The sequence below is a fragment of the Galeopterus variegatus genome, unplaced genomic scaffold, assembly GCF_000696425.1.
Source record: "Galeopterus variegatus unplaced genomic scaffold, G_variegatus-3.0.2 Scaffold5901, whole genome shotgun sequence".
Lineage (NCBI taxonomy): Eukaryota > Metazoa > Chordata > Mammalia > Dermoptera > Cynocephalidae > Galeopterus > Galeopterus variegatus.
The window spans coordinates 103,498-117,675 of NW_007732012.1; the positions used below are offsets into that span (position 1 = coordinate 103,498).

Sequence of the window (14,178 nt, forward strand, 5' to 3'; positions counted from 1 at the left end):
ACTGAGGACAGTGCATACCAGGATCCTCAGGGGAGTTTTTTTTTTTCCCAGAATACACAGGGCTGTGCCCCACCCAGGGACTTGCTCAGCTAGAATCACCAGAGATGGGGCTTATCCAGCATGGGTATTTTCAAAGCTCCCTAAACCAAAGAGATATGCACTGCTGGTTAATATCCACTATTTGACTGATACCTTACTAATGTCTGTGAAAGAGAGAGAGATTCTTCAGGACCCTCCAAAACTAAGGTGTTCTCTAAGTTGGGAAACTCAAAATGTCAGAAAAACATATGTTGCAAATGTAGATTAAGGGAAGCAGAAGATAACTAATTTAGATCATTACTAGGCCAATGATAATGTTACCTGGCCTCAGTTTCTTAAAGGTATGATCATTGACATTGTCATTACTAGTATTTCCTTAGTCTTCCATTTCATGGAGGTCCTACATTGTTGGTATTTAATTTAATTTATTCCTTTAATAACTATTTAGTATACGGGGCCGGCCCGGTGGCGCACTGGATAGTGCGCCGCTTGGGAAGCGCGGCGGCGCTCCCGTCCGAGGGTTCGGATCCCACATGCGGACCGGCTCCCGCTCACTGGCTGAGCGAGGCGCGGGAGCAACACCGAGGCTTGCGATCCCATTGCCGGTCCCCGGTCCGGTACGGGGGCAACACTGAGGGTTGCGATCCGTTGCCGGACACAGAAAAAAGACAAAAAGACAAAAAAAAAAAAACTATTTAGTATAAAAGTGTAAATTTATAGATAGCACCTTCAGGGGCATGGGAAGTGTAAAGGAGGAGAGGTGGAAACAAAATTTGTGGTGGGGATCCACTGGATTATAATTTGTAGTTAAAATTATAAATATTTTTTTATTCCAAATATGATCTACTTCATGGTTTTTCCTTTTTAAGGTAGTTGCATAAACAAGTGTTCATTGTGAAGAAATTATAATTTTAGAAAATAGCTCTTTGTGATCTAGGAATCTGTTTTATTTAAGTTGGGAGGGACTTTTAGGGTAATTTAGTTGAAAGAGAATTGGACCTAGATAGAAAATTGAAATTTTGTTCAGTGACACAATTGAGCAGTTTCAGAAATTCTATCTCCATTCCCCTGAGCTCAAAACTAGAGACAATACTGCCTCTTTGAACATATCACAGTTTAGAAGTTTAGAGGCATTAAAACTTATGTTTTCTTTTCCTTTTCTCCAAAATTCCTGCCTTTGCTTAAAAATTCCTGGACACTGCCGAAGGTCAAGAAACAATATTTTTCACAGGACTTCTCTGAAATGAGCAAGTTAAAATATAATATCATGTGATATGCAGCTGCTTTTTATAGGTATTAAACTCACAATGTAGAATTTGTACATGCAAAGGGAACATCTCAGTCTTGTTAAGGGTAGTGAAAAGTTGCCAGCACCTAGTATCTTCTTCAGTCCCTGGCTCAGAGTAGACCCACTATAAATAGTTATTAAAGGAACAAGTTAAATTAAATACCAACAATGTAGTACCTCCATGAAATGGAAGACTAAGCAAATATTAGTAAGATATCAGTCCACATTTGTTATCAAGGAGACATGTGTATAGTATGATCTCATTTTGTTTTTAAAACAGAAAACAGCCTGTATGTCTGTATTTGGGTGAGAATACAATAGCCCCCTGGTTAATCTCCTTGTTCCATTCTTATTGCCCTACAATCCATCATCACGCAGCAACCAAATGAGCTCTTTGAAAGAGACAAACCAAGGGCCGGCCCCGTGGCTCACTCGGGAGAGTGCGGCGCTGGGAGCGCAGCAGCACTCTGGACGCACTGGCCATATAGGGATGGCCGGTGCGCTCACTGGCTGAGTGCGGTGCAGGCAACACCAAGCCAAGGGTTGCGATCCCCTTACCGGTCACCAAAAAAAAAAAAAAAATGAAAGAGACAAACCAGACTGTGTCCCTCCACAGATTTAAGCCCTCCATTGGCTTTCCATTGCTCTTAGACACCAATGGAGATTCTTTGTGGCCCACTGGAACTTGCATGGCCTGGCTCTTGCCCACCTCTGACCTTACCTTCTGCAGCCTTTCTTTGCTCTTGCCGCCCGCCTCCTTTCAGTTCCTACCACCTGCCAAGCTCACTATTCTGAGGCTATTTAGTTGCTTGTCTGCCTAGAATGGTCTTCCCCTAGAACTTCACAGCGCTAATCCTTAATTGGGTCTCAGCTCAAATGCCCCCTTATCAGTGAAGTCCCCTCCTTCACCTTCCATCAATTATCACATCTTTCTGTTTTATTTTCTTCATAGCATTTGACTACTGGAAACTATTTTTTTACTTGTTTGTTGCTGATTTTCCCCATGAGAACATAAGCACCATGAAGGCAGGGGCTTTGTCTGTCTTATTTATCATTCTGCTCCCAGCCCCTCGTTACAGATGATCAAAGAATAGTCAATAAATGACTATTGAAAAGTATGGAAGGATGTACCACAAAATATTAATAGTGATTATCACAAGGAGGAGGATTTGGAGTGATTTGAATTGATTTTGGTTTTTTGTTCATTTGTATTTTCTAATTTTTCTGCGAAGATCATCAGTTACTTGCATAATTCTTTATAAATTACTCCATGCTCAGCCAGGCTTAAGGAAGTGGTTTTAAGGATTGTAGAGAGTTGCAGAGAATGTGTTATCTGCACACTCCATGCTGTGCAGTGGGTGCTGAATAAACATTTGCTGAAGCCATTGAAACCTTCATTCTAAGGGAAGACATTTCCCCCAAAGTTCTGTAGTTGCCCACCCACATCTTTGTGTGGAAGGAAAGCATGTGAAGTGCAGCAAGGTGCAGCTGTATGGAGCTTTGTCTCCCAGGTTCCTGACCCTCATCCCCAGTTGTGTGCTTTTCTCTGGCAATCAGAGTTATTTTGCTCCAGGGAAAATCCATTATAAATAGCAGCACATGGGGCACTGGAGTGTGATTTGCTTCAGTACACACTGCTTTTTTTCAAAGATAATGTGGAGCCCCACATGTAACTGAGAGACTGGCTGAACTCTCTGTCTTATAGAAAAAAAAATCTACAAAATAGTATATCCTTTCCAAGTCATTTGATTTTAATAGCCAGTAATGATTCAATTTACTAATAGCTTTATATTTTGGAAATTTAATAGGCATAGTAATTATTGTCTTAAAATAGAAGAATTACTTTTTTTCTTTGTTTTTTCGAGTTTGTTGAAGGCTGATCTGGTAAATTGTGGCCATTCATTTCAGTGACTTACAGCACTTCTTTGGGCTACTAAATACTTGAGTGGTCATTCTCTAACTTAACAAATACAGGTCTTCCTTAGCTATGACACTAAGTGGTTAAGGTTCTAGCTTATTTGTGAAGTCCTTAACCTGTGTTTTAACTTTAATGCTACGTTCTGGAAATCTGGGCAAATTTAACTTTAATATTACATTCTGGAAATCTGGAGGTAGAACAGGGGGTGAATGAATCCAAGAGTAGAAAACATGGTAATTAATTTAGAAACAGAAAGAAGCTATTATCTCACACATCAAAATCATGTTTTTTTCATGTAGATTTCCACCATTTAGGTTAGCACTAGAGCTTTATAATATTATGTGCATTTCAAATTCATGTAGCTTAAGTCTAACTGATGTTCTGCCCAAATGTAGGCTTTAGCTAAGCAAAGAGTGACGGAAACTTGTTTCATTATTAATATTACAAATGCCAGGCAATTCATAGAAAAAATCATTTTTCAGTCAGTGCTCTGCAAGTGCAGTCCTGTGAGACTGTGCCAAGAGTTGGAGTGATTTATGTTCAGAACCCCTTAATGGAGTAGCAATCCAGACTGATTCTAGAGCATGCCCAGATGTACAACTGGCCAGACCTACCTTCCATCTGAAAATAGGCACTGCTTAAAGAAAAACGCTTCATACTGTGACATGTGATCATTTCTGATTTCATGTGGTTATAATAGCCCCATATAAAGCTGAAGTGGAAAAATCTGTATGATTGGGGTCTCCTCACTCCCACAGAGATCTTTGGTTTATAGAGTTGCAACCCTCTTCTTTGGCTTCACAGAAACAGGGTATGCCCAACAGAATCCTCCCAGGATACTTTTGGATAGATGAGTAAGGACAGCTCTGAAGAAAAGTTGACTTACTTTAGTAGCTGGAACATGGCCTCTAGAAAATGCAAAGCTATAGCACGTGTAAATGTTGCCTCATGTGAGACGCCAGAGGAGTGGGAGAGGAGTGGGACAGATCCCAGGGACACCGGGCACCAGAAGGAGGCTGCCTGCTTGGCTAAAAGACCCAGCAGTAGGGCTGGTTATTGTAAAGCCCCTCCGCCAGATGAACAGGGACCCTTCTCTGGTCACAATAGCCATTCATGCTGAGCAGCCTCATTAAATATTCAGCCTGTGCTTCCGGCAGCTCATTAGGGCCGCAATGAGCAGTGACGTGGATGCTGGAAAGCCGAAGGCTGGCCAGCATCGGTAGGCAGAGGCTGAGTGAGCTGCTGATGGCTTTTCTGTTCACTGCCTGTCCTATGATGACCAGTGTGTGCTCCCTGCTTTGCTTGAAGTACAGGTAAAAACAAAACAAAACAAAAACCAGTAGATGACACTTGAAGGTTTCAGGTCCCTGTCTCAGATGTTTTCTGGCAAGGGCCTCCGATTTTGAGTGCTTGCCCCCTTGAAGCCCTCTGATCCTTTTAAAGAGCTGTCTGAGGCTTTGGGGGCCTTTTCTAAGCACAAACAATGTGGTGCTATTGTGTACTCGGGCTGTTTGATGAGCACATTTAAGAGGATTCGAGGTGTGGTTTTGAACTTGGTGCTGGGGATTTAGAATAGCAAATTATCCCTCTGTAACCTGTCAAATTAAAAAATATTGCGGGTTGATCCTAGAGGTTTATGTGATGAGTTTATTCTGTCCGTGCCTAGATTTCACATACTTGAGAAGTTCAATACTAAGCCTTTCTCTTTTATCTATCAGGTTGGATATAGTTATAATAAAAAATGGATATTCTTCAGTTATTTTGGGTTCCTCCAATAGCCTGAATGTTGTCTTTCTTGTATCTTTTCTTTTCCATGGGTTTTCTCTCAGTGTTATGTGATGTTTAGAGCTGGGAAAGTCTGTGAAAGAAGAATTGAAAAATGATGAACTCACAGTGTATTTCTCTGGTCTCACTGTTACATGTTTTTCTCTTTCACACACAGAAAATGTTTTCAGACTGCTCATTTTTATGTTGAAGATAGTAGTTCACCTCGTGTGGTTCCCAATGAAAGTATTCCTATTATTCCTATTCCGGGTAAGTAAGACACTACTCTTATTTCCAACAAGCTAATTGTTTTTCTATTTTGTTCTCAGTTTTATGTGGCAGTCATGACAAAATATTATTTTTATAGCCTTTTAAAGCTTTCCCAGTCTAAGAGATCCTAACTCTAAAATTAGTTTAATGAAATCTTTGCTCCTTTACATATCTGCAAAGTAGAAAAATCCTCACCAAGAGAAACAAATAACTATGAGTTAATGTAGTATAGAGTCACATGAAGGGAAGGGAAGTAACAATAGAAAAAAGGGAAAACATATAAACATGTTTATAATCTACTTTGACTAAATTTCATCTGGATAGATAATTTGTGCTTACATTTTTTTAATCACAACTTGTCATACTTTTTTTAAAGGTGAGCTTTTCACCTAAGATTCCTTAGTCTGAAAATAATTTACCTTAATGTTGGAAGTTTTGGTTCTTAGGATATTTGTGTGGAAGTCTAGAAATACATTGTTGGTGTGGTATGTATTTCATTTGTCCTCAGGTACAAAAATAAGATAATTGGTTAGTGTTAAGGGTAGGGATTGGTAGAGTGCCCTGTAGTATATCCTAGCAAATGCCCACACATTTAGAAGTTCAGCAGTGGATTAATTATAATAGATAGGATGTGGGATTTGAATATTTCACTACCCTTTTTATTTGGCATTCTTCCGCTTTTGCCAGATTTGAACTTCCTACCTCTGGATTTCATCATGTGCTTCTAAATACATATATTCAGGTATCTAATATATCTGTCTCCTTGACATAATCATTTTGTAAAGAGAGGCACTACTTTATAGTGCCACCCCCTGCCCACACACACCCCACAGCAACCCCATCCCACTGGTCTCCCTCATTCTCCATAGCACCTTGCTTTGACTAATATACTATATATTTTACTTGTTTGTTTGCTGCCTCTCCTTACTAGAATGAGAGCTTCATAAGTGCAAGTGGATATATCCTCAGTGCTAGAATAATTCCTGGCACATAGTAGGTATTCTTTAACTTTTTGTTAATGAATGAATGACTGTCAGCAAAACTTCAAGTTCTTAAAAGGCCATGGCTGCGAAGCTCAGAGGTACAGTCATTCTCTAGGTACCAAGAAGGAACACCTCTATAAGTTTGCAGATTGTAACGAGGTGTGGTTATGGTTGGGGACTTAATTGTCCCTTTATGTATCGGTATATGTTAAATCATTAAATATTTCTGGGATTTTTCCATATACTATCCATTCTGGTCAGCTTTTCTCACTAAAACTTGTCACACAGAATGAAGAGGGGAAACAGAAAACTCTCTGGTTAATTCCTATTAGATCATTTGGTGGCTGCTAAATGATTCCCATAAAGATACGATAGGTTTTGTGTTACTGTATGTTCTTCTCCAGTGACTCCAGCCCTTTACCCTCGGTGGAGGAATCTGCACCCTTCCTTTGAGAGTAGAGGCAGGCAGGATTCATCAGTCTTCATCAGCATGGAATAAGTAGTATTGTTGAATCTACCAGATTTGCAGAATAGCATGAATATTCTCATTTTTCTCTTGCATCACCTAGAATATGCGTTGACCATTGGAAAATTCCCGGGTGCCTTTTTCTCCTCTGTCCAAATTCATCGACAAACAGCTGTTGAGTGGCTGTGCAATTGAAATCAATTTTTAAAGGTTAAATGGTGAATACTTCCTGGGCTGTTTTTCAATTTTGATTTTCTTTTACTATTGGATTAGGAATCAGAAAACCTAAGATCTTGCCCTGCCTCCACCATGAAATCTTTGGTCAGTGCCTTAATTTCTCTGAGCCTTGGTTTCTAGAATCTGTAAAGTGAACAGGATGCCTGTCCTCCTTGCCACTTGAGGCAACTGTTAAGATCAAATGAGATGATATGTATAAAAGCACTTTGGAAACCATAAATTAAACCAGAAGTGTAAACCAGAAAGTTGAAACTTTCCTTCCCAAATCATGGTATTATTAATCTCAGCAGTCATGGGGAGAGAGCATTTGGGTGGTTCTCATGTTAAAATTGTCTCTAACTCTGCACTACATCCACTGGATGTGGCCCATCTGGCACTGCTCTTCTTTGATTTGGATTTCAGAATACTAGATTCACTAGAATCCTCTGAAAATTCCATAAATTATTCTTGTTTTGCCACACCTTTGAGTAGGTGTCTTAGACCAGAAATTGCTTTTGAATGTTTTCTGCTTTATTTCCCAGCTACCTATTTAATTACCAAGTTAAATAGTCACAACTCAAAGGCATTCCTTTAAATGTGTTTTTCTCCCTTTTAAGTGTGAGTTTCTCCTAATTCATACTCACTGGTAATATAAGTACATGGAAAGAAAATTTCTTCAAATTCTCCACGGACTAAGAAATCCATGCTATTCGGTTGTACCTCGGATAGCACAGGAGATAAATTATTGATGAATTGTAACACAATTGTAAATATGAATTACTTTAAATGTTGAAAGGCAGTGTGATGTCAAATGGCTTACATAGTGAAACCACAAGTGAGGCTAATCTTTGTTTTCTCAGGTTTTCATAGATAGCACAGCTTAGTAAGGGAACACCTAGACAAATAAACTTATTTTATGCTTAAGTGGAAAAGAGTTACCCTAAATGACCTTTCCTTAAAGAGTTTTCAGTTTGATTATAGTCTCTTATTTTTCTTGAATAAACCTTATAGTCCTATTTAATAGTCATATTTGTAAAATATTTTAATTTATGAAGCACTTAACAATCCAGTATTCTATTTATTCATATGGTTTCCCCTGGTTATAGCAGTACAACTGTCTTGCATAAGAAAATTCGACATGGGCCGGCCCGGTGGCGCACTGCTACAGTGCGCTGCTTGAGAGTGCGGTGGCACTCCCGCCGAGGGTTCAGATCCCACATACAGACCGGCCGCTCACTGGCTGAGCGAGGTGCGGGCGCAACACCGAGGGTTGCGATCCCGTTGCCGGTCCCGGTCCGGTACGGGCGCGACACTGAGGGTTGCGATCCGTTGCCGGTCACGAAAAAAGACAAAAAGGAAAAAAAAAAATGATTGCTATTTTTAACAGCAACATGTGGAGAACTAAATACTACAGATCCAACAAGTAGAGAACGTAATCACATTAAGGACATGTTAGACCCATGTGTTGCTCCCTAAAACTCCCTGCTTTTCAGTCTTTCTTTACTAAGTTAATGTGCGGTATCCAAAACGAAGATTAATTATTAGCCAGAGCTTTCAAGAAGCCTCAACATCCTGGTTACATCTAATAGTGTTATAAAACTGACCACATTATCTCACAGTCAAGTAATCTGCTTTATAAAATATAATATCAGACATGATATTACTCTGATTTAGCTTTATGAATCAAGGCTAAATTTCTAAAGGTTTAGAATCCCTAACTCCAGGATTCCTTTTGGGTATGGTAGTCACTTAAAATGATTTTCACCCGGTTAAAACTTTCACCACAGTTTTTCTTTAATGGAGACCTCCATGGGATCATTTTAAATGATTTACCTTAGAAATTATCTAAGTGTTCTTATTTCTAAACACAGTAAGAAATTTATAGAGCTCCTAGAGATTACTTATTCTACCCATTCATTCTCAATTATATTTTATCCTTGTTCAAAACCTAACAACAAGAGTACTAGGCCCCAGACTTATCAAATCATTTTCTTACATGAGCTCTTCATTTTCTATCATTTTTGTTTTAATGATATTTCCAGACAACCCCCAGTAAACTGAACCATTATATTGGTGAAAGTGTGTGCGACAGAGTGAAATTGAAAATTCAAGTACCAAATTGTTATAAAATAAAGTTCCAGGATCATCACTATAGAATATGTAACATACTCTGTTCCTAGAACTTACTTTACAGTTAGCCTTTAAAAAATAAAAATAAAAATAAAAAACACATCATCATCATCTACTTATTATTGAGCATTTAACAACTAAGTTATTTTATGTTTATTTTCACTACAGTCCTATAGAGACAGGTGCACTTGATATCCCCATTTTACAGATGAGGAAACTGAGGCTCAGAGACATTACTGAATTTGCCCAGAGTTGCATAGCTAAGTGGTGGAGCTAACATTGAAATTCTCTGTGTGACTTCAAAGCACAGATGCTAAGAAATGGCTCTGCCACCTCCTGGCATGCTATTCTGACAGTTTTGATATATCAAGACTTCAAACTCCTCATTTGGATATTGCTTCATTAAATTAAGGCATTTTCAAATACATGTGAATATTCTGTTTAGTTTTTTCTGAGTTCTTGATCACTATCATCTTCTTTCACTAGCACTGGCCATTTGTTTCTCTGTTAAATTCTCTTTCATCCTCCTGGAGGGAATTTTTAAATTCTTCTGTTGAAGTTTCATCCATATCAAAAAAAAATCTTCCCTTTCATCTCTTTTCTCTAGTTGTTTTTGTTCTTTTCTTTCATGAGAAAAAGACTGAACCCAGCAATACTTCCATTCTGTGCAAAAAGTGTGATTTAAATGACTTAAGGAGCATTCACAGACATGTTGAATATTGAACAAATCTAGATGCTAAATCAACAACTAGATGATTCTGCTATGGTTAAAATTCATAAATAAAGAGCTCTGCTCTTTAAATCCTGAAGTATAAGTGGAATCAGTAAATTATGGTGACTTAAAAAGTATTGTAAAATAGGCAAATGATTAAGGAAAGCTTTGCTTACTTTTTGATACTCAATCCCTTGGCAATGACAGTTTATAAGAATTTTTGAAATGTTTTAAGTTATCAGTTTTACTAATTCTAACTGAAATTTAGAATTTTCAGTGCATTCTTCTGGTTTAATATAGCAAAAACAGTCTTTTAAAAATGTAGACATTTTGTTTTCCTGGTCTTACCTATACTTATGTAAAATGTGGAAATGCTGTAGACTATGAATATAGTGGCTAAGTTTAGTTAGCCACATTGGAAAGAAATCATAATGTGGGCTGGCCAGTTAGCTCAGTTGGTTAGAGCATGGTGCTGATAACACCAAGGTCCAGCTGCCAAAAAGAGAAGAAAGAAATGATAATGCAAGAGTATTTATCCAGCATGAAAGAAGGACTTTGGAAGTTGGTTTCCAATCACTATAAAAGTGACATCAATTCTCTCGTCAGGAAGATTTTGAATTGTAGTGCCTGCTTGTCTGTATGTGTGATGTCTGAGAAGGGTGTGTGTGTGTAAGTTAAACTGTGACTTCTGCAGAAGAATAAAAGGGGCTCTGGCCTTTAATGTTTTTCACTAACGGTTTTTCAAAATCAAACATTCCATGGTGACTGGTTTCCCATTGTTACTGTGAGAGGACAAAACATAATTGAATACAGTAACCCAGCTGCCACTTCCTTCATATGCTTTCCGTCTTTAGAGATACCCAAGTGGTCACAAATTTCTGTCTTTAAGATACATGTTATTCTTAACATAGACAGGTACTTTAAAAAATCTAATGACCTGGGGATATTCTTTTGAAACAGCAAACTTGAATATTTTTCTTGTAGTTATTAATGAAGCATTACCTACATGTCATCTAACAATTATATTCACTGTATTATATTACTTATTTCAGATTTTCATTATATATAAACTTTATTTATTTATTTATTTGACTGGTAAGGGGATCGCAACCCTCGGCATGGTATGGTCTGCACCACACTCAGCCAGTGAGCATACCGGCCATCCCTATATAGGATCCGAACCCGCAGCCTCGGTGCTACCAATGCTGCACTCTCCCGAGTGAGCCATGGGGCCGGCCCTATATATATAAACTTTTTAAAATCAGAACTTAGCTCATGAAATTAACCTGTTTACAAAGCATATTGAAAGGGCTTTCCAAATATGCAAATTGTCAAACACAAAAGTACTTACAAATGCTTTTCTCTGGAAATTAGAAAATCTAACTTTCTAATACAAAATGTTGCTACTAACCAGTAGCTTAGAAATCCAAAAATGATTCATGCCTTTCTAACAGTTAAAATACATTTTAATAATTTGAAGGTCACTGGCTTCAGCAGGATGCCAGTATATAAAAGAGTTTTAAACATGCAGTTTAAAACCCTTAGGATTAAACCAACCTTGTTGGCATATTTTATTTATACAGAGATTATCTCCAAAGGAGATTCATTGGTCTTTTGACTATAATGAAGCCCTTTCTTTATTGACTTCATTGTGTCATAAATGAAAAGAGATTTTTTTTTTTAATGGCAGGAAATAAAATGTTCCAATCTCCACAATACTCCTTGCATCATAGGAGTCTGATTTAGACAGAAATCTATTTGTTGTGTCCTAACTCAGGAACTAAAATCTTGATAATGTTCTTTTATTTCATATTTGCTTTATCTTCCTATTCTGACACAGAGGTATTGTCAAGCACAGAGAGAGACCAGAACTTGGCCTCGGGCTGAGAGGGCAGACAAGAGAGGGGCTGAGTTCTTGAAACTGAGATCTAGCCACTAGAGGTGTGATTAACAGTACCTGATAATAGCCCAGTCTTGGGGAGTGGTGGCGGGAGTGGAGGGTAGGGGTGTGCAAGTTCTGAGCATCCCTGATTTGTGTCATGTACTGCTAGGGCTTTATATGTTCTCTTGGCCTATGGACAAATTTAGCTCAAATTTGGGTTAGGGTTGAGAGATCTGCTAAGGGTTAAATGAATTTTATAGGGATTGTTTGAAGAGTGGGTGATTTAAGGACCTCTGGAATCTTAGTGGTATTTATATATATAACCACACACTTCCAGAGTGAACAAGAAGGGACTTTTTCTTGAACAGACCTTAAATGAATCAACCCCAGCAGCTAAGTATCTTGTCAGGAAGGTAAATACAGTAACACTTTATTTAGCTGGCATCATCAAGGTGACCAATCTACCGATGTGAATTTTCCAGGTAATTGAAGCTTACCCTTAAAGCCAAAGCATATCATTTCAACCTTTTTTTGTTGGAAGTTTCTTTCAAATGTAAGGTCTAGGAGGTAATGTAAAATGGAAGATCCCAGGCTTTGGAGTCACCCAGGCCCCATCACTTGATAATGACAGTGGGACTTGGCAAGCTCCTTAGTCTCTCTTAGCCACAGTTTCCTCATCTGTAAAATGGGAGTAATCACAGCCCCTAGATCATAGGGCCGTGCATGTAAAGCATGTAGTAACTAATAATAAATCATAGTTATTAAATATGTACTGAATGCCAAGCACTCTTATAAGTACTTAAATTATCTTGTTTACTTTTCATAACACTCTGAATTAAGCACTGTTATTCCCATTTTACAGATGAGGAAAGGGAATCACAGAGAGATGAAGTCACGCCACCAGGCAGTCTGGCTCTGGTTTTTTTCCACTCACACCATTGCCTCTGGGTTCCTGATACAAAGGAGGTGCTCCATCACTGGTGGCTGATAAGAGTAACAGCTGCACAACTTTACTGAACTGTAACCTAAGGGCCCTTCCCCTGAGCAGTGTACTGAGGTTGGGCCCTCTGTGAAGCTCCTTCTTGTGGTATATGTTCAGGGACAGCCTTAGCTGCTGATTTTTCCTTCCTAATATCAAACCAAAAATTGCAGACAAGAAAGCTAACTTTCTCACTTTTTGTTTATTTATGGTATTCCTTAAGATTAGAAAGGAAAATTTAGTATACGAGTAGGTTAGAAGCCTAAACTATTGGTGATTTCCCTCTAATAGTTTTGAAGATTTAAGTACAAAAGAGACATACCATAGATTACAGAAGCAGCTTTTCTTTATGTTCAAGTGCATTGTTCTTTCTTTCCTGCACTGTTGCATTTGTCGTCAGCCTTAGCTCTGGTGCTTACTCAGTAGAAGTTGCTGTCATCAGTTCACCCTCTTCTAATGCTCTGCTTTTGGTACCTACAAATCAGAGACTAATTTCAAGCTTTATCAGTAGTGGTACATAAACAAGTTTTGTTGTGGACTGACCAAAATAAAAGGCCTCTTACTGACACAGTATAATTCTAACCACAAAAAGCTAAAATCTTAGAAGTAAATATAAATAATAGCATTTGATAATAGCCCATTTTTCAGGTACTGATTATCAATTGACTGTATCAAACATTTTATAATAGGGTGATTTAGTGATAATAGTAGTGGTCCTGTTTTTGCCTAATTTAAGCTTTTGGTATCTGAAAATTCTATAAGTAAAAATATTGGCATAAAATTATAAGTATTATTTTATCAGATTAACCAAGACACTCTATTTAATTTCTTGTTCTTCTTTGAAACTGCGGAGCTTTGAGAATGAAGACAAAAAATATATCACAGTTTATAGGAGCACAAGCTTTTTGGGTTCAGTAGACCTGGGTTCAAATCTCAGCTCTGCCACTGAACTAATTGTGTTGCTTCAGACAAGCTATCTTGGTTTCCTTATGTGTGTTGTAAAGATAACTATGTTTTCCTTCACCTGGTTCTTGTAAAGATAAATGTATGAAAAGCATTTAGCACAGTCCCTGGCATCCAGTAAGGGCTTAATAAATGGTGGCTCTCTTCTTATTATACCAACTTCACTATTATATTGTTTTCATTATACCATAACAATCTCCCACCTAAGCTGTAGTTAGTGAAAATATCTTCACTTTGATTCCAGCCCATCTTCTTTTTCTTTATGGTTCTCCCATCACCACCTACAACAGTGACTTTTATTCTCACCTAAAAATCCATCCTTTGTATGGCACTTGTAGTCTTCATCATGTAATTACACACCATTCTTGCTCTCTCTCTCTTATGTTCATCTCTTCTCCAACACAAATGTTGCCCTTGAGCCAAGACCATCTCCCTAATATTCGGCTGAGTACTAGGTGTTCAGAAAATGCTCCATCCATATCACTTGCTCAGGGATGCCTTCCTAGATGCTCCAGATTAGTTCCAAATGGTCCATTCTCCTCATCTTTACACCCTGTATGTTTCCATC

At 38.3% G+C, this 14,178-nt stretch overlaps 1 protein-coding gene across 1 annotated transcript in view; it reads left to right on the plus strand.

Annotated features, from left to right (window-relative positions):
• LOC103605557 (receptor-type tyrosine-protein phosphatase gamma) overlaps positions 1 to 14,178 on the plus strand; it is a gene marked incomplete at its 5' end in the record, with an annotated part of 120,124 nt that overhangs the window by 80,734 nt on the left and 25,212 nt on the right. Inside the window, one exon of the mRNA XM_008590171.1 lies at positions 5,188 to 5,279. Within this exon, the coding sequence (XP_008588393.1) occupies positions 5,188 to 5,279 (92 nt within the window). The remainder of the gene's footprint in view (positions 1 to 5,187; positions 5,280 to 14,178) is intronic.